Below are 22,189 nucleotides of genomic sequence, written 5' to 3' on the forward strand. Positions count from 1 at the left end.
AATATTTCAATTTTTATTATCATAGTTGTTGTTGTTATTGTAGTTGATCTCAGTAGCATCTCTATGTCTTTTTGTCTCAACATCCAATCAATTCCACTGGCGTTAAATGTTTTACCCGTGCAATGTCTGGTTCAGAAGCAATTAAGTTACAAAATCGGGCCATAGCTGTTGGCCCCTCCAGCATCCCCTCATCCATGTTTATGTCCAGGACCTGGGCCCCCATCTCCACCTGGGCCTTAGCAATGCTTAGAGCCTCCTAGACAACAAACAGAGAAGCACATACTGCATAAACACATATGCAACCTAGAACTTTGACTGCAATTTCAGAAAATTACAAATTACTTAAAAACTGACTCACCTCATAGTTTCCTGCCATGATCAGCTTGGCAAACTTGCGTGACCCAGCCACGTTGCAGCGCTCACCAATGTTAACAAAGTTGGTGTAAGGGCCAATCTTGAATGGCTCTAGACCTAGAAATGAGAAAGACCATTGACATTAACATCCTGCAGTTACATTAGCCAAAATTTATTCAGCACCACTGTTTTTAAACCACTTTTTAAAAATAAAAACACAAACATTGTCAACAACATGTATGAAACATTTTTTTTTAATTAATATTTTGATAACAACAACAAAACATATACAACAAAAAAAACAACAACAAAACAAACCAACAAAAAGGATAAAGGGGTGGTGGTGGGGGGGGGGGCGGTACAGTAGTATATCAGTTCTATATCAGTTGTTACTAGAAGGTTTTTAATAGGAAACGGCCAAATAGGAAGCGTTTTGTTAAATATTATTTATAATATATTTTGACAGTAACTTAACAATGAGGGAAGAGAAACTCACAGGAGCAAAGTGGTGTGTATAACATGACTGCTGTTTAAAGTTGACTCATGACCTTCTGAAAATCTGTCGGACTACACTACACAGAGGCTGATAAGGTTAAACACTGAGCACCCAACATTTCGTAGTTCTAATTTGTTAATGAATTCTAAGGTTTAGAAGTAAATCTTACTGTCTCCTTCTAAGAATGCATTGTACGTGATTATTGAGTGTCATTGATTTAGGATAACTTAAGTAGGCATAGTTCCTTGCTTTGAATCAATACCCAATTGGATCTTCACATATGTTTAGTTAGATAAGTTATGACCATATCTGGGACACTAGTAGGTCTTGTGGGTCTAAGTTTGTATTAAATATCACCCGTCAGGAGGTAACCTTCAGAATTAGGTTGGCATCTATCTACAGTGACTCTCCTTGTACTGATGATCTCTATTGTGCTCAACTGAGCTTCAATACTGCTGTGTGAGGCTTTAAGGTCTCCAAGGAACTTGATCAATTACGATTTAATCACCTAGCCTACCCTAACCCCTCCTTCACAAAAGTGAACACAAATGTTTTTAAACTGAATTGATCAAGAGACAGGTAAAGAAGAAGGAAGTGTTTGCACCAACACCAAATAAAAAAATCAAGGTCTGCCAAATAAGGGCCTGGTTCTTCCTGTAGCATAGGTAAATAAATAAGTTTGAGAAATTTCTGTATTTCAAGTTTTCTGATAAACATAATAAATTCATTAATTTATATTCATTATCAACCAGAACCACCAGAAATGTACTAGTTTAGACATGAAATTCTCACTCATTACTCAGGTTTTAATACCTGACAGCAGCAAGTAGTCTTGATAAACATCAGTAGCAGGAACCCTTGGCTGGCAATGTTTGACTGCTTTAGATATGGCTCTGTATGATGAGGAAGGAGGGGAGGGGAAAATATTTTAAAATTTTCAAACTTGCATGAAATTTAAGTCAAACATGTTCTTGTCAGAAATATGACAGTGACCTGATGTGTCCTGGAGTGGTCCCACAACAGCCTCCCACAATATTCACTAGTCCATCCATAGCAAACTCCTGCAGACAAAAGTTAGAAGAAAAACTGAGTTGCAGCAATAAGGCAGCCAGGATCAGCTTGACTTACTTAGCACACATTTTTGCAACTTCTATTTGTCCTGGGTGGTCTTTTGAGGCCAGTTTCTCTTTTTCAAGATAATTGTTGGGGGTGGGGGAATTACATTCCATAATCCAACACAAAACCAACAGAGAAAGGAAGAAAGAAAAGAAACAATAAAAGAGCAAAATGTCGTCCATGACCAGTCCCTTAAGTTTACAATCATTCAAAGTGATAAATTCAACTAAAACAATGTGCCATGTTCTCACATCTGACAAACTGAAAAAAAAGAATGGTTCCTGTTTCTAGGATTTTTTCAGGAGCATAAGGGCCATGATATCCCCCTCAATATCAACTGTTTCTCCACATGGTGATTTTAGCTATATTAGCAATGATGATAATCTTAACATCAAAACAAAAACATAATAAAATAGAATAGAACCTTCAAATTAGAAGCTGTTACTTGTGGAGTTTCGTCATACTCTCCAAACGTGTTTGGAAGACCTAACAGAACAAAGATAAGACACAGACAAAGATCATTACATAATCAACATGGTGCAACATAAATAAGGGCACAGTTGCTTGGAAAGAACAGCACAGTCATTTCAAGTTAACTAAAGGGACACATTTAGACAGTGTGTTAACATGCACTGCCCCAAAAGACTGCATTACATTCAAAGCTAGTGAATTTGTAATATATAGAAATATATAGTAAATCATGCCTTAAATTTGGAGAGTTATATGCACCGTATAGAGGTCAGAGCACTCAGGTATAAAGTCTGTGTGCAATGGAACTATTATGGTGTTTAGTGATGATGTATAATCAGAAAAAAATAAGAACCTGATTTTAAAAATCTATTACATGTATAATGCAAAAATAAATTCAAATTCTAACAAAAAATTCCACTATTTTGAATTTCCTTATTCTATTTTTCAATGACAACATTTAAAATGCAATTATAAGGATAATTCCTTAAATCTTGTTTCCACTTTGTGATGATTTAAAAATTGCTAAATCCCACACACTAGTCGTTTCATTAATCTCCAATTGATTAAATCTCCAATTTCTAGTGGCTTTTTCAAAACAATTATTAATTAGTTATTGACTGTAATGCTGCTAAATATATGTCGTGAGTGTGGGTTACCTGCATTGGGATAACAGATAACAAAAGCTGTGGTGCTTTTTCCTATAGCCTCAATGAACGGCCTCATCTCTATCGCCCCCAAGGCACAATTCAGACCAATACTGCAAAACAGAGAGGGAGTAGTGGATGTAATGGTTTACAGTTATTGTCAGAACTCTAATGTCATGTCACTGTTTTCTTATATAGTAACTCACCATAGAGGTTTAACATGGGATACACTCACTACAAAGGCTTCTCCTGTCTGACCGGACAGAGTCCGTCCGCTCCGGTCAACGATGGTTCCTGAGATCTATGTGGGAGTGGGACAAGACGGCAAGTAGGGTATTAAAATAACTAAACCCTCCATAACACATTCGTCCTTGGTAAGCCCCAAGACATCTGAGATAGTGGGCATGAAACTGGATTTATAGTTGCTTTGTGTAATTGTAACTGTGGAAAATATAGAATAAATACTATGATAATAATAATATAATAAAACATATTTTTCACTTACATACAAGCATGCATTTATACATTAGCTGCATATCTGCAAACCGAACCACTACAACCACTCCACCCCATGCATAAACCAAAAAATTATGATGAAATTATGAACACAATATTGTGGACGTACAAATATAGGTCTTCTTTCATTGCCCTTTTCAAACAGCAGGTCAATGGCAAATAAGGCAGCCTGACGGAGGAAACACACATAGATAGAGACATCAATCATTGTACATACAACATCAGGTTACATAATCTACGAACAGCAAATACCCTTTTCTAATTGGTGGCAGGTGTCCATTAAAATTGTACAACACAGGCCCTCTTATAAACAATTTCATCAAAGGTTAACCATCACTATAAAGCTCTGCACAAGGACTAATACTATATACACTACCAGTCAAAAGTTTGGACACACCTTCTCGTTTAATGGTTTTTCTTTATTTTCATGACTATTTACATTGTAGATTCTCACTGAAGGCATCAAAACTATGAATGAACACATATGGAATTATGTAGTAAACAAAAAAGTGTAAAAAAACTCAAAACATGTTTTATATTTTACATTCTTCAAAATAGCCACCCTTTGCTTTGATTACTGCTTTGCACACTCTTGGCACTCTCTCGATGAGCTTTATGAGGTAGTCACCTGAAATGGTTTTCCAACAGTCTTGAAGGAGTTCCCAGGGATGCTGAGCACTTGTTGGCCCTTTTGCCTTCCCTCTGCAGTCCATCTCATCCCAAACCATCTCGATTGGGTTAAGGTCAGGTGACTGTGGAGGCCAGATCATCTGGCGCAGCACTCCATCACTCTCCTTCTTGGTCAAATAGCCCTTACACAGCCTGGAGGTGTGTTGGGGTCATTGTCCTGTTGAAAAATAAATTATGGTCCAACTAAACGCAAACCGGATGGGATGGCATAATGCTGCAGGATGCTGTGGCAGCCATGCTGGTTCAGTGTGCCTTCAATTTTGAATAAATCCCCAACAGCACCCCCACACCATCACACCTCCTCCTCCATGTTTCACGGTGGGAACCATGCATGTAGAGACCATCCGTTCACCTTTTCTGCGTCACGCAAAGACATGACGGGTGGAACCAAAGATCTCAAATTTGGACTCATCAGACCAAAGCACAGATTTCCACTGGTCTAATGTCCATTCCTTGTGTTTCTTGGCCCAAACAAATCTCTTCTGCTTGTTGCTTTTCCTTAGTAGTGGTTTTTTAGCAGCTATTTGACCATAAAGGCCTGATTCACGCAGTCTCCTCTGAACAGTTGATGTGGAGATGTGTCTGCTACTAGAACTCTGTGTGGCATTCATCTGGGCTCTAATCTAAGGTGCTGTTAACTTGTGATTTCTGAGGCTGGTGACTCGGATGAACTTATCCTCAGCAGCAGAGGTGACTCTTGCTCTTCCTTTCCTGAGGCGGTCCTCATGTGAGCCAGTTTCGTCGTAGCACTTGATGATTTTTGTGACTGCTCTTGGGGACACATTCAAAGTTTTTGCAATTTTCCGGACTGACTGACCTTCAGTTATTAAAGTAATGATGGACTGTCGTTTCTCTTTACTTAGCCGATTGGTTCTTGCCATAATATGAATTCTAACAGTTATCAAATAGGGCTGTCAGCTGTGCACCAACCTGACTTCTGCACAACACAACTGATGATCCCAACCCCATTAAGAAGGCAAGAAATTCCACAAATGAACCCTGACAAGGCACACCTGTGAAGTGAAAACCATTTCAGGTGACTACCTCATGAAGCTCATTGAGAGAAAGCCAAGGGTTTGCAGCACTGTCAACAAAGCAAAGCAGGGCTCCAGACTAACTTTTTGCACTGGTGCCTAACTTTTTTTTTTTTTTTTTTAGGTGCACCAGCACAAAATTTAGGTGCACCCAAATTTTTCATTGCGTTGCCTTTAACGCCATAAGGTCACCTTTTTATTGCTCTCCATAACTTTCATATAATGTGAATGATTTTTAAACAGGAATAAGGTGTAGAGAAATGCTTGTCTTTATTTGAAGCACAATTATATATAAAAAGAAAAAGAAAGTGTTTAAAGTGCTTCACTGAACTGAAATTGAACATTTCAAACTCAAACATTTCAAGTAAAATAATTATTAATGATAATAATAATGATTACTACCACCTGCCGCTGAAATGCACCTGGGAGAGGGGCCACTTTCTCTACACACTTGTCACGGCATATCGTGTATTTTTAGACATGTAAGGTTTTTTTAAAGTTTCGATACGGAACATTGTTGACCCGCTCACAAATGCACTATTTCCGGCCATATTCTGACCGCACTCCTGAGAGTACACGCAGTGCATTGCGCTACGTCCTTTGTTGTACCTCAGACAGGGAAATTGTTTCAGCCTTTTTAATTTGGGTCTCGGAGCCGGGCTCTATCCCAGACTCGGTTGTCTCCTCCTCTGGTTCCGAGTCTGATGCTGTCGCCGAAGGACTGGGGCTTGGCATCTCACCAGGGACCGAGGGCTGTCTCTTATGTGCGGTTCGGTCACAGGAGAACACAGAGAGATGATGCGCTTGCGGAATAAATTGTGTTATGTTTTCACCCGGGCAGTGTCAGGTGCACCAGTTTACCAAATTATTAGTCGCGCTCTTAAAAATTTTGGTCGCACTCTGGAGCCCTGCAAAGGGTGGCTACTTTGAGGGATCTAAAATATAAAACATGTTGAGTTATTTCACACTTTTTTGTTTTCTACATAATTCCATATGTGTTCATTTATAGTTTTGATGCCTTCAGTGAGAATCTACAATGTAAATAGTCATGAAAATAAAGAAAAACCATTAAATGAGAAGGTGTGTCCAAACTTTTGACTGGTAGTGTATATAGTATAAGTGTATAAATTAACAAAGAATGAGATAAGTGTCTTATATAGTGCCTAAAGGTCTGCTTAAATTGAAATCAACACCAATAACTGTGGCTTCAATGAGGTACTGCCCCCAAATGTATCATAATATCTTTCCATGAACACTCTCAATGAAAATTCTGCCATACTAAGCCAAATTAGTTAGTCAAAATCAGTATCTGAGGGTATCCCTTGAGGCAAATTTGTTGTTTCTGGTCATGGGATATAAAATAACTTGACTTTAAGCCATAGAAAATTATAATTTCAAAGGGAAAAAAAGCCTTTTGAATGTGAAGTTACAAAAAACTCATCTAAAAGCCAAACAACTCAACTATTGCGCTAAAGCAAGAGAGCCAAATCCAGTTATTGGCCACGGCTAGCTAAGGCCACATTCACTTACTTTTCCCAGCTAGCCGTTTCCTGTTGTTGACCACAAGTTGATCACTTTTGAGAAACTAATACAATGGTAATTTAGTTTGTTATCCCTAAACCAGCAGCTAAACTCAGTCTTAGAGAATGAAAACTATAACACAAGTAACTAGCTTAGTTTAGCAGATTACCAGTAACTGCTATCTCAGCCTTTGACTTTAGTAAAATTCATGATTTGGTGTGGTTAATTTGATTAAATCACATATGTAAATGTATCAAATTGACATTACATCCTCTTACAGTATACCCAGTCAGACTGAAAACGTTAACCCCTTCCTCTCAACTTCAGCTTTTCTGAGGATTTGAAGATTCAAATTGGTGAGATGAAAAAAGAATTGTGATGCTAATAGTTTTTGGCTTCCCTAAATCAGAAAATAAAAAAGGTAAGAAGATATGGCAAGAGATATGAGGCCTTTTTCTGTAGTTGAGAGGGTTATATTTCACGTTTACAATGAAAAGGAAATAGGCCTTGTTTTGCACAGTTTATATTTACCTCAGAAATAAATAAAAAGTATAAAGAAAATTAAGAGAAAATATATTTTGTAGACTTGTCTGAGTAATAAAGGAATCCATTTCAGACACAATTTGTTTTGTCATGAGAAAATCATTTTGTGAAGCCAGTATTGTGAATTCTATTGAATTGTAAGTGTATCAAGTGAGAGCTACCTTAGCGTTGGCAGTGTCAAAGATGGTTTCAACCAGAAGGATGTCTGCGCCTCCATCTAATAAACCTCTGACCTGTTCTGAGTAGGCCTCTACAAGTGCATCAAATGCTGGGAAAAACACAAAGACACACACAAACATTACATACAGTACATTACATTGCTATTATACTGCATGTTGGTAAATGGTAAATGGACCTGTACTTGTATAGTGCCTTTCCAGTCTTCCGACCAGTCAAAGCGCTTTTACAATAAATGCCACATTCAACCTTTCAGACACAATCACTCACTGATGGCAAAGCCCATCGAACAGAAACTAACTCATTCATATACATTTACACACCAATGCACAGTATCAGGAGAAATTTGGGGTTCAGTATCTTGCTCAAGGATACTTTGTCATCATTTTGACCGCTGTGCGTCCAATGCTCATTGATGCAAGTGTGGAGTGAATCCTGGCCCGTGGGGTCCGATACAACAGAAGCCAAGCTACTATAGCTAAAACTGCTGAAAAAGTTAATTCTGGTTCTGATAGAAAGGTGTCAGAACACACAGTGCATCACAGTTTATTGAGTATCGGGCACTTGGACACCATGGTGGTCATAATGTTATGACCTTGAAACAATCAGAATCTATAATCCTTTATGTTCCTGGCCTCTAACGCTTGTCTCCCAAATCATTCAGTTACTTTACAATGTACATAGTAAAAATATAATAATAAAAGTCATTTTACTGATGTTTCTGAAGTCAGGTCTCTCCACAGACGGGGATACAGACAGGGTTCTGTTGGTGGGACCCACTGCCCCGGCCACATAGCGTTTACAACCTGATAACACACAGTTTAGAGTCGATTTTACACACATATATTCCCAGAGAGGCTGGGATTATACATTTATCACCACAACATGCTGCTGTAAAGCTAAGAATTCAGCTAACCAGTTTGTTTGGTGACATCGTCGGCTGCCTTTCTCGCCAGCGCCACCGATGCCCTGTTGAGGCGATAAGCCTGCACAACAAAGACAACAACACCTGTCTACATTTTTCAGAAGACAAGAGAGAGTGACATCTTGCTAAAGTTAGGTAGGTAGGTAGTTACATCTGAAAGCTAATGTTAGCAAAACACAATCTAACTAGCTAACCAATTTAAAATCAATCATTAGTTAACTAGTTAGCTATGTTTTATAACATTAGCTGTGACTATACAGTGGGTACAGAAAGTATTCAGACCCCTTTAAAAATTTCACTCTTTGTTTCATTGCAGCCATTTGCTAAAATCAAAAAAGTTCATTTTATTTGTCATTAATGTACACTCAGCACCCCATCTTGACAGAAAAAAACAGAAATGTAGAATTTTTTGCAAATTTATTAAAAAAGAAAAACTGAAATATCACATGGTCATAAGTATTCAGACCCTTATTTAAGACTCATATTTAACTCACATGCTGTCCATTTCTTCTGATCCTCCTTCAGATGGTCCTGCTCCTTCATTGGAGTCTAGCTGTGTTTAATTAAACTGATTGGACTTTATTAGGAAAGGCACACACCTGTCTATATAAGACCTTACAGCTCACAGTGCATGTCAGAGCAAATGAGAATCATGAGGTCGAAGGAACTGCCCAAGGAGCTCAGAGACAAAATTGTGGCAAGGCACAGATCTGGCCAAGGTTACAAAAGAATTTCTGCAGCACTCAAGGTTCCTAAGAGCACAGTGGCCTCCATAATCCTTAAATGGAAGAAGTTTGGGATGACCAGAACTCTTCCTAGACCTGGCCGTCCAGCCAAAGATCACTGTGGCTGAGCTCCAGAGATGCAGTAGGGAGATGGGAGAAAGTTCCACAAAGTCAACTATCACTGCAGCCCTGCACCAGTCGGGGCTTTATGGCAGAGTGGCCCGACGGAAGCCTCTCCTCAGTGCAAGACATATGAAAGCCTGCATAAAGTTTGCCAAAAAACACACAAAGGACTCCCAGACTATGAGAAATAAGATCCTCTGGTCTGATGAGACCAAGATTGAACTTTTTGGCGTTAATTCTAAGCGGTATGTGTGGAGAAAACCAGGCACTGCTCATCACCTGCCCAATACAATCCCAACAGTGAAACATGGTGGTGGCAGCATCAGGCTATGGGGGTGTTTTTCAGCTGCAGGGACAGGACGACTGGTTGCAATTGAAGGAAAGATGAATGCGGCCAAGTACAAACATATCCTGGAAGAAAACCTCTTCCAGAGTGCTCAGGACCTCAGACTGGGCCGAAGGTTTACCTTCCAACAAGACAATAACCCTAAGCACACAGCTAAAATAACAAAGGAGTGGCTTCGGAACAACTCTGTGACCATTCTTGACTGGCCCAGCCAGAGCCCTGACCTAAACCCAATTGAGCATCTCTGGAGAGATCTGAAAATGGCTGTCCACCAACGTTCACCATCCAACCTGACAGAACTGGAGAGGATCTGCAAGGAAGAATGGCAGAGGATCCCCAAATCCAGGTGTGAAAAACTTGTTGCATCATTCCCAAGAAGACTCATGGCTGTAGTAGCTCAAAAGGGTGCTTCTACTCAATACTGAGCAAAGGGTCTGAATACTTATGACCATGTGATATTTCAGTTTTTCTTTTTTAATAAATTTGCAAAAAAATCTACATTTCTGTTTTTTTCTGTCAAGATGGGGTGCTGAGTGTACATTAATGAGAAATAAAATGAACTTTTTTGATTTTAGCAAATGGCTGCAATGAAACAAAGAGTGAAACATTTAAAGGGGTCTGAATACTTTCCGTACCCACTGTATATAAAAGTCATTTTTATTAAATTATATATTGTATATCTAAGTACAGGACAGGAGGTAGTTAAAAGAGGTTCTGACAGAGGCTTGCTCAACTGTTATTGGAGGACAAAGCAAAAAGGGGGGGACTTAGGAAGGTTGAATAAATAGTGTAAAATAGACAAATAGTTAAATGTCTTGTTAGTTCTTTTTTAAAGGAATGAGGTTTATTATGACAAGAGCATATGTGTCCCGCCTGCTGAATACAGGGAAGATTCTGTCAGGTGGAGATAATAGCAAGGTCACAGAACTAGGTAAAAAGTGTACAGTTGTATGCAGAAATGGGGACAGGTCTAGTTCTAAAAAGTGTGTTCATCAGTGGTTAACACGAGCCAGCCTGTGTACTTGACCTTTGTTTCTACTACCACATGAGCGGCCCAGTGATCTAGCCGGGTCAGACATCATACCAAGTGCTCCAGTCCATAGTCTGCCTGGGCGGTGGAGGTGCTGCTGAATGTGTTGGTTTCTATGATGTCAGCACCAGCCAGCAGATACTCCTTCAAAACACAGAGAGCAAAGGTTAGACACTGTGGACAGTTTTCATAGGGACTATTCTCTGAATGAACAATAGTCCACAGTGAGCTCTTTGGGTTATCCAGGCTAAGCAGGATATTATTCATTGAAAGACGTGTTGTCAAATGCCATTCTGCACTGCTTTGAGCCACAGGAGCAAATTTCCATTACCTTCATTGGTGACAGATGTCTCACTATCACAACATATGAAGGTAAAATTAACTGCAGGGCTGATATTTGTCAGGGTATGTGAGCCAAAGTCTGGCTAAACAGACCTCCTGGATGGAGTACCTTGTGTATTTTGTAAATGACATCGGGCTGTGTGATACTCAGAAGGTCGTTGTTGCCCTTCAGTGGGAGAGGGTGGTCTTTAAACTCGTCCCCCCTGAAATCTTCCTCTTCAAGCTTATGCTGCTGGATCATTGTCCCCATACCACCGTCCAGGACCATAATCCTTTGCTGCAGCACTGATCGCAGCTCAGACTCTAATGGACATCTGCATTCTGGAAAGAAAACAAATGGGATTTCATATTTATTTGCCATGGGATTAAATACTGAAGGTTAATATACTGCTCTGGCTTTTTAACAGCCAGTCAAACAGAAACTTGTTTTTGTTACACCCTTGTGCCAAGCTTCCAAGACTTTATTAAAGCACACACTGGACATACACAGATCAGCAATAACATTATGACCATCTGCCTAATATTGTGTAGGTCCCCCTTTTGCCGCCAAAACAGCCCTGACCTGTCAAGGCATGGACTCCAATAGACCTCTGAAGGGGGGCTGTGGTATCTGGTACAAACACGTTAGCAGCAGATCCTTTAAGTCCTGTAAGTTGTGAGGTGGGGCCTCCATGGATCCGACTTGTTTGTCCAACACATCCCACAGATGCTCGATTGGACTGAGATCTGGGGAGGAGGCCAAGTAAACACCTTGAACTTGTTTTCCTCAAACGATTCCTGAACCATTTTTGCTTTGTGGCACTGCGTATTATCCTGCTGAAAGAGGCTATTGCCATCAGGGAATGATAAGCAAATCTTCTGCAATAAGACTGGAAACTGTAATTTCATCACCTATACACCCGGATGAGACTCAGGTTTTATCAAAGGCAGACATTCCTCAGAAAACATGCAGAGGCTATTCAAAATAATTAATCTATACAATACCATAAGAGACACAACAATTAAACCATAATTCCAACTTTAGAAGCAGAAAAGGCATTTAAAATGGTAGGGTGGCCCTTTCTCTTCACCTCCTTAAACCACTTTGGCTTTGTCCCCACTTCACTAATTGGATTTAAATTCTATATAACACACTTCGAGATTCTGCCCTTACACCATTTTGACTGGGGTGCTGGGGTTAGTGGATCTACTCTATAGCCACACAACTCAATCCATCAAATACCTCATAATCCATATCTCAACAAATACAAATGACACATTTAAACAAAATGTTAGCCCGTTACTACACAGCATCAAAGAAGAACTAGATAGATGAAATACACTACCACTCTCTTCAATTGGCCGTAATTCCAGTGTCAAAATGAAAATTCTACCAAAAATAATTTATTTGCCATGACTCCTGTTAATACTCCCATAAATCCTCCTCTACGTTCAGCAGTAAATACATTTGACTGGAAAGGTAAAAGGTCCAGGTTGAAATTAACCACACTTCAAACACCGAAACAATATAGCGGACTCGATGCACCAAATTTTTTACTAATTTCTTTACTATTTCCTCTCTCACCAGCTTCAGTATATTTGAAACTGGACAAATAATCTTAATTCTACCTGGCTCAATATTGAACAGACCATCTGTAAGCATCTCCCCATTCATCATATTGCATTTATAGACAGATCAATCAAGACTCATAACTAGGGGTGGGCGATATGGGCAAAAAATAATATCTTGTTATTTTTGGGGATTCTGGCGATAACGATAATCAGTCGATATCCTTTAAAATGTGATTGGAATTGTCTGAGTTAGGGCTTGTGTCCACCAAACGCTTGCATTTTCTCTCTACCATCACAAGGCGCTGCTAAACTGTTGCAAGGAGGATGCTAGCGAGAGGTCATGTGATCATGTCATGTGATCACGTAGGTCCACTAGTCGTGTGACTGAATCCTGCCATGCTGTAGAGAGTGTTGCTGCACCGTGTATTAAGTGGATGTGAGGTGTTTCCGCGTGCGTTTCAATATTTTTGGCGAAGTAATTTAAATACTCAATGATGGAAATTTGCACATCGTCAAAACAACAATGACGATATTATCGCAAACGATATATATCACCCACCTCTACTCATAACTGCTTCAAATTTAACACTATAAATACCACTCTCACTGCCTGGTGGAAAGCAAATGAAATACTTAACCTCAAACTATCACCTTCTACTCTTACTCCTATCTCCTATCTTTAAAATCAATAAGGAACCTGTTATCTACCCTGCATGGAAACGGAGAGGACTAACTAGCCTGGGGGCAAATTTCAATGGTAGCTCTCTCATGACCTTTGACCTTCTCCAGCAAACAGACAAATTACCTCACCAGTGTCACTACCAGTACATACAATTGAAAGAGACCTTAAAAGGAGAAAATTGATGATCATAACTTCCACAACAGCACCCCTGCTTTACTTGTCAAACTATGCTCATTTCAACCCAAGAAATGACTCTCACAGATTTATAAACTTTTCTTTCACCATGACACTACAATTTCATTACCAATAGACAAATGGACAGCTAAGTATGCAACAATCTGACATCAATTGGCAAACTATGCCATGTCAACTTGCCATGTCACACAACTCAACAGTTCCACTAATTCAATACAAGGTGTACACACTGACTGTGTACACATCACCACTCACAAAATGTATCATATGGGCTTCACAGACAGCAGCACCTGCACACACTGTCCCACTGCAATAGACAACCACTTCCGGAGGTTGGAGGTCATGGGAATTCTGTCCGAGATCCTCAGCATTCTCTTTTCTCCCTCCATCTGTCTCGCAGTCCCACAACATCTCCAAACTTTCCTTTTAATAATAGCATTAACTGTGGCCAAGAAAACCATACTACTCAACATTCTTCTTTGTTTTCCTGCTTTCTTTTTCATTTAAATGGTAAAAGGACTGCACTTATATAGCGCATTTCTAGTCTTTCAACCACTCAAGGCACTGTACACTACATGCCACACTCACCCCACTGACACAGATTCATACTGATGGCAGTGGCTGCCATGAAAGTGCCAACTGCTCAGCAGAACAGAAATTAATCATTCATACACTCATACACCGCATCAGGAGCAATTTGGGGTTCAGTGTCTTGCTCAAAGTTCACACTTTCGACATGCAGCGAGAGGAGCCAGGGATCAAACCGCCAACCTTCCAATTAGTGGACGACCCATTCTACCTCTGAGCCACAGCCGCCCTTTTTTTATGTTACATGTTTAGGTGCATTTTATCCATGTCCTCATGTCCCTGTATTTGCATTGCATAGTGCATCCTGGGGCAATGTGTTCGGATGCAGACATCCACAACATGTAAAAGAAAACGTTAATCAGACCAGGCCACCTTCTTCCATTGCTCCATGGTCCAGTACTGATGCTCACGTGTCCATTGTAGGCGCTTTTGGCAGTGGACAGGGGTCAGCATGAGCACCCTGACTGGTCTGTGGCTAAGCAGCCCAATACGCAACAAACGGCGTTGCACTGCATTCTGACACCTATGTATCAGAATCAGAAAGCCTTGTCATGACCCTGTCACAGTTCACAACTTTTCCTTTCACTTCACCTGTCAGTGGTGATAATATATATATATATATATATATATATATATATATATATATAAAAACGTACCTATTTCTTATTATTTTTACTTTTACTTATTACCAACCCTGTATGATTACTATAACTGTTGAATGTTGCAGCTGGTAAAGGTGAACCAAATTTAAATTTAAAATGTTGATTATACTATGCTGCTAGCTTAATTTAAAATAACACATCATCATTTATCAATTTAGATTTTGTATTAATATCTGCAATGTAAGTATTAACTGAAGTAACCAAATAAATGTAGGAGTAAAAAGTAAAATATTTGCCCCCAAACTGTAACGTATAATGGATATATGTGTGAGTAGTCAATAGTCAAGTAAAGTACAAGTACCTCAAAATTGTACTACATACAGTACTTGAGTAAATGTACATAGTTACACTCCACAACTGGTTATTCAAATGGACTGTATGTATATAGTGCCTTTCTAGTCCATCAGGACCAAAACCCCCCACCTCAAGAACAGTTTTTTTTTCCATCTGCAGCTATCCTCATCAACAAGGCCTGAGGACCAGGACCCACTGATACTGACTCTTAAACTTACCACCCACCCTGAATTATCGGCCTGGCCTATTATCAAAACTGATATTCATAATTTTTTCCAATTATCAGTATTGATACTTTTTTAACACGATCACTGAGCTAATAAACTCATTTTAAAATGCACTACTTCTCTCTCTCTTTCTGTCTGTAGTCACCTCTCTGTAGTCTGGCATAATGTCCAGCCCACATGACAATCTGATTCATTAGACATTGCAAGTAATAGCGTAACATCACTGACTGTCACACACACACTGGAGCTCCGAATGTGTGGAGCTGTGTTTCAAAGGTCCTGGAAATGGAAATAGACACGTTTCATAGCTTATAGTAGTGATAAGATGAGTTCATCTGAATCAGCATGCACGCATACATCATCTACCCCCCATGCACTCAAACTAATTATTTTCTCTGGTTTCTGCAGGGCTGCTGACAGTGCAGGTAAAAGCTATGGGTAAAAACGAAGGGTACAAGCAACGGCCTAGTGTGCCACTGAACTGGGGGAAAAAAACAGTAATAATGTAATAATGGACACTGACTGACACAATTCTGAGTAGGTACAACCCTAGAGCGGGAAAGCGAGATCCCATCACAAGTGGTCATTCAAGACGCATGAGGAGACGCATTCTAATGCCATGTGTAAACTGACTTACTTAAAGCTGTCCACTTCGGATCACCCAACACGCATGTTAACGCCAGGTGTCTACAAGATCTTACACTTGACTAGAACAGAATGCAATATTATATAAAAGATAAAAATGTGAAATGAGTAGTAAGCAATTATCGGTTATCGTATCAGCTGAACAAAAAAAATCCATAGCGTACTACCCTACTAATTACTATAATAGATAAAGTAAGAATATTACTTTTTAAAAGAGTAGCCAGTAATGAGTAATACATTTTTTTTTTTGAGTAACTAGACCAACACTGTTTGCAGATATTTGTCAGAACACAGGACACCCTGCTTTGAACAGGGGTCACCTAGCAAATACTGATACTGATATGTGTAATATCGGCCAATAATATCTTATAATATACAGCGTCAAAACTATGATTTACGTCTGGTGGCCCCAAACAGACAATATGAATATTTCATGTTATGATTATCTTGAAAATGGCACAAAAACATACTGGAATCATTTTACCCTACATTTTGTTTAGAAATACATGTTTATAGACACTTTATCTCCCGGTCCTTTATTTTGGAATCTTTACTATTTCCACAAATCTGGTTTGATGTTTTTTTTGTGGGGGATACAATAGCCAAGCCAAACTGGCTCCATTCCGGTTCGGCAGAACAAAGTACTGACTGTCTAATATGCAGACCTGAACAATGATAGTCACTCAGCCACTTCAACTAATACAAGTTTAACTGCGAGACGTAAGCTAAACTAACTAACTTAGCTAAATGTGCACACACACTTTATCAGTTAGCCAAATAGTACACTCACACGAGGTGTAGCTATCGACAATATCAAGTTAACAAGTGGACAGCAGGAAGTTATGACACCAGACACATTCTGTAGCAGTAGTGCAGGCTAACAGCTAACGGCTAAGGCTGACAGTTTTTACCCGCTCCTCCTGAAGAAGACTGATGAATGACGTTAGTCGGAGACATCTTGCAAAGACCGAGTCTTGAAACCCGCTCTATGACCAGTGAGAAGACCCAGTGCTTAATCCTGCAGCTCTAGGACCAACCGGAGATTTGGGACCTTGTGGTCCAGCTGTGGCCAGAGAGCGTCAATATCTACACTTCCGGTTGGTGTCCTTCACAATAAAAGCTTCAGCACAACTTTAAAAATATAAAGTTACAGTATTAATAATTCATTTGTTTATTTGGTAAGACACTCAGTGAGATCCCGCCGTCATTTCACAGTAAATGGCACTCCTACTGCATAGTTAAAGGGAAATTCTCACTCAGTACCTCAGAGAATAATAGCAGTGTTCAGTTGGGAGCAGGGACAGTGGCGTTTCTAGTTTCAAATGAAACTAGATGACCAACACATCCATTGGTACCAACCATGTCATGGCATGGCAAGTCGGAAACAGGGCTTAATAACATTTCAAAATGCAGGTGTAAAAACTGCCATGGCCATTTTCGAAGTGTTGCAAGTAGGCATGGGACAATATGAACATTTCATGTCATGATTATCTCGGCCAAAATAATTGTGATACTCTATTATTGTGATAATCATGAAAATATACTTCATACTTTGAAAATGGCACTAAAACATACTGGAATCATTAGGAAAAATTTCATATTTTCTAGGGGTCCACTATGAGCATGGCAGAATGGCCCCTAAGGGGCCCATAAACTGTGCCATCCGCCCCATTCACCAATATGCATAAAAATCGGCACACGCGTAGATCTTAAGATAGATAGATAGATAGATAGATAGATAGATAGATAGATAGATAGATAGATAGATAGATAGATACTTTATTTATCCCGAGGGAAATTCAAGTAACCCAATAGCACACAAAATACAAAACATACATTAAACATACATTAAATTAGAATTAAAAACCCTAACCTTAAGAATAGAATTAAAAATAAAAAATAAAATATTATATATATATATGATATGTATAAAATTAACAGTAGCTACAGTAAAGTTTGTCCAGGGTCCTTCTTTCTGCCACTGTCACCAGAGTCCAACTCTGTGCCCACCACTGAGCCAGTTCTCCTCACCAGTCTGTCCAGTCTACCGGCGTCTCTCTTCTTGCTGCTTCCTTCCTTCTTCCAGAAACCACGGCATAAAAGAGGACGCTGGCCACCACAGACTGGTAAAACATCTGCAGCAGTTTTTTACAGATGTTGAAGGACCCCAGCCTTCTCAGGAAGTGCAGACGGCTCTGCCCTTTCCTGTGTAAAGTGTCCATATTTGCTGTCCAGTCCAGTTTGTCGTCCAGCTGCAGCCCCAGATATTTATAGGTCCTGACCACCTCCACATCGACCCCCTCGATGGACACGGGTTGGAGATGTGGTTTCTTCCTTCTGAAGTCCACCACCATCTCCTTGGTCTTAGAGGTGTTCAGCTGCAGATGGTTGGACCTGCACCACCTAACAAAGTCCTTGACCAGGCTCCTGTACTCCCCCTCCCGTCCATCCTTGATACATCCAACTATTGCAGTGTCGTCTGAGTATTTCTGCATGTGGCAGAGCCGGGAGTTGTACTGGAAGTCGGATGTGTACACAGTGAAGAGGATGGGAGAGATCATGGTCCCCTGTGGTGCTCCGGTGCTGCTGACCACAGTGTCTAATGTGCAGCCCTTCAGTCTGACATACTGTGGTCTCTCTGTGAGGTAGTCCGTAATCCATGTCACCAGGAGTAGGTCCACCCTCATCTCTGTCAGCTTGTCTCTCAGCAGGAGCGGTCGGATGGTGTTGAAGGCGCTGGAGAAATAAAAAAACGCGATTCTCTCAGCACCGCTCTCCTTGTCCAGATGAGAGTGGGCCCTATGGAGCAGATAGAGGATGGCATCCTCCACGCACACCTTCTCTTGGTATCAAAACTGCAGTTTTTTTAGGAACCGGGATGAGACATGAAGTCTTCCAGAGCACTGGGACCCTCCCCAGCTGTAGGCTCAGGTTGAAGACATGTTGGAGTGGTTCCCCCAGTTCAGCAGAACAGGCTTTAAGCATCCTTGGAATTACTCTGTCCGGGCCCGCTGCTTTCTTTGGACGAAGCCTCCTCAGCTCTCTGCTCACCTGATCCTTGGTGATGGTGGTGGGGAGGGGGGTTGAACTGTCAATGTGTGTGGAGGGTGGGGGTGGTCTGCAGTCTGAGGTGGTGATGGACATGGTGGTGGCATTGGGGGAGGTGATGGACATGGTGGGGGTGTGAAGTGGGCCGTCGCTGGTTGTGGGAGCTGGAGTATCAAACCTATTAAAAAACAGTTTTAGCTGGTTTGCTCTCCCAGCATCCCCCTCTCCTGTGATGTTGCCCTTCTTCTTGCAGCCTGTGATGGTTTTCATGCCATCCCAGACCTCCCTCATGTTGTTATGCTGCAGCTTCTGTTCTACCATTTCCTGAAGGAGTATTTGGTCATGGACTGTCTCTGGATCTGTGGTTTGTACTGTGGCGTGAGCAGGACCAGGTTATGGTCAGACTTTCCCAGTGGAGGCAAAGGAGTGGCACTGTAAGCTTCCCTCACGTTGGTGTACAGGAGGTCTAATGTCCTGTTCTTCCTGGTGGGGCAGCTTACAAACTGGTGAAAGTCTGGCAGTGTGGAGTCCAGTGTAACGTGGTTGAAATCCCCGGAGATGGCGATGAATGCATCTGGATGTTGTGTTTGCAGTCGCGATAGTGGAGTGTATGACGTCACACGGCCAAAAAATCCAGTGGGGGCCATATCCCAAACCCAACAGGAAGTCGGCCATTTTGGATTTAGTGGCCATTTTTGGTGATTTGCACACGTTGTATTTGAACTCCTCCTCCTAGGGAATTGATTGGATTTCAGATTTGGACACACCCATCTAAAGACATTCACGATTAAAAGTTGTGCTATTTACGACTTTCCGCCGTGCCTGTGGCGTGGAATTTAAACGTCTCGCCATGAAAGAGCGATTTTTCATAACTTCTGCGTACATGATCCGATCTCAACGAAACTTCACGTTTGATCAGAGTCCCGCCCTGAACACGTCTATGTGATAATATTCAGTAATAGTGATAGCGCCACCTACTAGCAACAGGAAGTAAGCACTGCATGGCAACTTCAATCTTCAATCTTTTCAATTTCTGTGGTTAATATTTTATCTATATTATCCCTGATTTCTTAAATTCTTGGAAGCAGTGAGGAGTCTTGTGTAGTTTTATGTTGTTGTTGTTCAATTTTAAAACAGCCTCTCCTTTTCTTCTTTACAGGCTTCCTCTTTAACATTGTTTGTTGCTGCTGACTTTGAAATAAGTTTTCCTCTTAGAACTGCTTCAGGAGCATCCCACAAAATCACAGGGGTAACCTCTCCATTGTCATTTTCCTTTTGATAGATTGCAATGTATTTTTTTTCATCTCTTCCACTATTGATTTGTTATTTAGTATTCCTACATTTAACCTCCATAATGTACTTTTTTCCTGTGATTTATTTAACTTTGACATAAACTGCACATTGATCCGATACATCTGCTCCTTGAATTTCACATTTCTTTATTCTAAATAGTCATAAAAAATAGTCAATTCTAGCATAGCTGTCATTAGGCGGCTGAGTAGTGTGTGTAGTCTTTTTTACAGGGGTGTAATTCCCTCCAAGTATCAATATACCAAATTCTTTAAATATTTTCTCAATCACTTTAATCACATGGTTGGTACTTTTGTTCTTGTTTGTTGAGTCCAGTTTACTATTCATCACAATACTAAAGTCGCTGCCACATATTTCTAAAATTATGATATCAAGCAAGGTTTTATATATATATATATATATATATATATATATATATAAATAAATAATGTTATTATAAATTTATTTTTTAAACATATTTTTGTACATAAAGACATAACTCTGCACTTCTGGTTAGATCTGCATTTCGTTGCCTAGTACCTGTACCTGTGCAACGACAAGAAAGTTAAATCCTTCGCTTTGATGGGCCCGTATGCCTTGCACCTCTCCATAATGTCACTCACGTAATCGTTGTCGAAGTAAAGTCGTTTGCCGTTCATCTCAATCTTCTGTTGTTCTGTCAGCTCTTTAACGTGGAACTGTAAGGAGTTTACTGTTATTGATCTCGGAAATGATGTAGCTGCAGGCTTTGGGATCAGTGCTCTGTGCGCCCGCTGAATTTAGAACTCCACTCCGTCAGGCAGGCTAAGATGACTTTTAAACAGTTCATTTACAAACTCAATGGCTAAACTCCCTTCTCTCTCAGGTCCCTCCTCACATGTTGTTTAAAGTCTTTCAACTCTTTATAGAGTAATGTCAGACCTTCAAGCAGAGCATTTTGGTTAATACTAGCTGTTTCTCCGCGGTCGCCATCTTCCCCATGTTCAGCAGACTTGGTCACCTCCAAGTTTTCTTGATGTTTATTCATTTTGTATCTTCTGACTCCTTTACAGTTTCCCTCCTCTCATACTTAGTTGAAAATGTTTTCAGTACTATTTATATTGATAGGAGGTACTTTTACTTTTTAGTATGTAAAATGGCGCCGTCCTAGCGGCAGCATGTTGTAGTAGCTCCGGGTACCCAATTTCCCTTCAGGGATTAATAAAGTGTATCTATTTACCAAACCGACTAATACTGGACTTCACATCACATCCAGCCAGGTGAGGAGAGAGCTGGAGAGGCTCAAACAAAGGAAAGCTGCTGGACTGGACTGCATCAGCCCTTGCGTGTTGAAGGCATGTTCCAGCCAGCTCTGTGGAGTTTTCCAGCACCTCTTCAACCTGAGCCTACACCTTCAGAGAGTGCCAGTGCTCTGGAAAACATCCTGCCTGGAGGACTACAGGCTGGTAGCACTGACCTCTCACATCATGAAGGTCATGGAGAGACTGGTCCTGGTCACCTCTACAGCGTCCTTCACACCTGACCTGGTGAGAAGACAGCTGACAAGACTGCAGGCCCAGACGGTGCGTTTCCCAGGGTGCTTAAAGCCTGTGCCCCCCAGCAGTGTGGAGTACTCAATCACGTCTTCAGCCTGAGCCTGCACCTCCAGAGGGTCCCTGTGCTGTGGAAGACGTCCTGCCTTGTTCCTGTGCCAAAGACGCCACGGTGACTCTGTCGTCCCACATTATGAAGACCCTGAAGAGGCTCGTCCTGGAGCAGCTAAGGCCTATGGTCAGGCCTTTCACTGATCCGCTACAGTTCGTCTACCAACCCCGCCTGGGAGTTGAGGACAGCATCATCTACCTGCTGAACAAAGTCTACACTCATCTGGATAATCTGGCGAGCACTGTTAGAGTCATGTTCTTTTGAGTTCTCCAGTGCTTTCAAGACCATCCGTCCGGCTCTACTGGGTGAG

At 40.7% G+C, this 22,189-nt stretch overlaps 1 protein-coding gene across 5 annotated transcripts in view; it reads right to left on the minus strand.

Moving 5' to 3' along the window:
• The window catches only part of mtr (5-methyltetrahydrofolate-homocysteine methyltransferase), a 202,050-nt gene that overhangs the window by 32,974 nt on the left and 146,887 nt on the right, over window positions 1-22,189 (minus strand). The window contains exons 1-15 of one of the 5 annotated variants that reach the window (XM_051417125.1): window positions 16,809-16,974; window positions 11,616-11,779; window positions 11,163-11,374; window positions 10,766-10,855; window positions 8,479-8,548; window positions 8,276-8,368; window positions 7,547-7,653; window positions 3,707-3,766; window positions 3,288-3,382; window positions 3,094-3,194; window positions 2,391-2,452; window positions 1,844-1,911; window positions 1,664-1,743; window positions 359-471; window positions 116-256 (exon numbers count right to left, since the gene is read on the minus strand). In XM_051417125.1, the coding sequence (XP_051273085.1) occupies window positions 116-256; window positions 359-471; window positions 1,664-1,743; window positions 1,844-1,911; window positions 2,391-2,452; window positions 3,094-3,194; window positions 3,288-3,382; window positions 3,707-3,766; window positions 7,547-7,653; window positions 8,276-8,368; window positions 8,479-8,548; window positions 10,766-10,855; window positions 11,163-11,321 (1,239 nt within the window). In that variant the 5' untranslated portion in view covers window positions 11,322-11,374; window positions 11,616-11,779; window positions 16,809-16,974. Of the gene's footprint in view, window positions 1-115; window positions 283-358; window positions 472-1,663; window positions 1,744-1,843; window positions 1,912-2,390; window positions 2,453-3,093; window positions 3,195-3,287; window positions 3,383-3,706; window positions 3,767-4,225; window positions 4,407-7,546; window positions 7,654-8,275; window positions 8,369-8,478; window positions 8,549-10,765; window positions 10,856-11,162; window positions 11,375-11,615; window positions 11,780-16,808; window positions 16,989-22,189 lie in introns of those variants that run through there. The other 4 variants (XM_051417124.1, XM_051417126.1, XM_051417127.1 and 1 more) reach the window with 4 other exon arrangements.

The sequence above is a fragment of the Dicentrarchus labrax genome, unplaced genomic scaffold, assembly GCF_905237075.1.
Source record: "Dicentrarchus labrax unplaced genomic scaffold, dlabrax2021, whole genome shotgun sequence".
Classification (NCBI taxonomy): Eukaryota; Metazoa; Chordata; class Actinopteri; family Moronidae; genus Dicentrarchus; species Dicentrarchus labrax.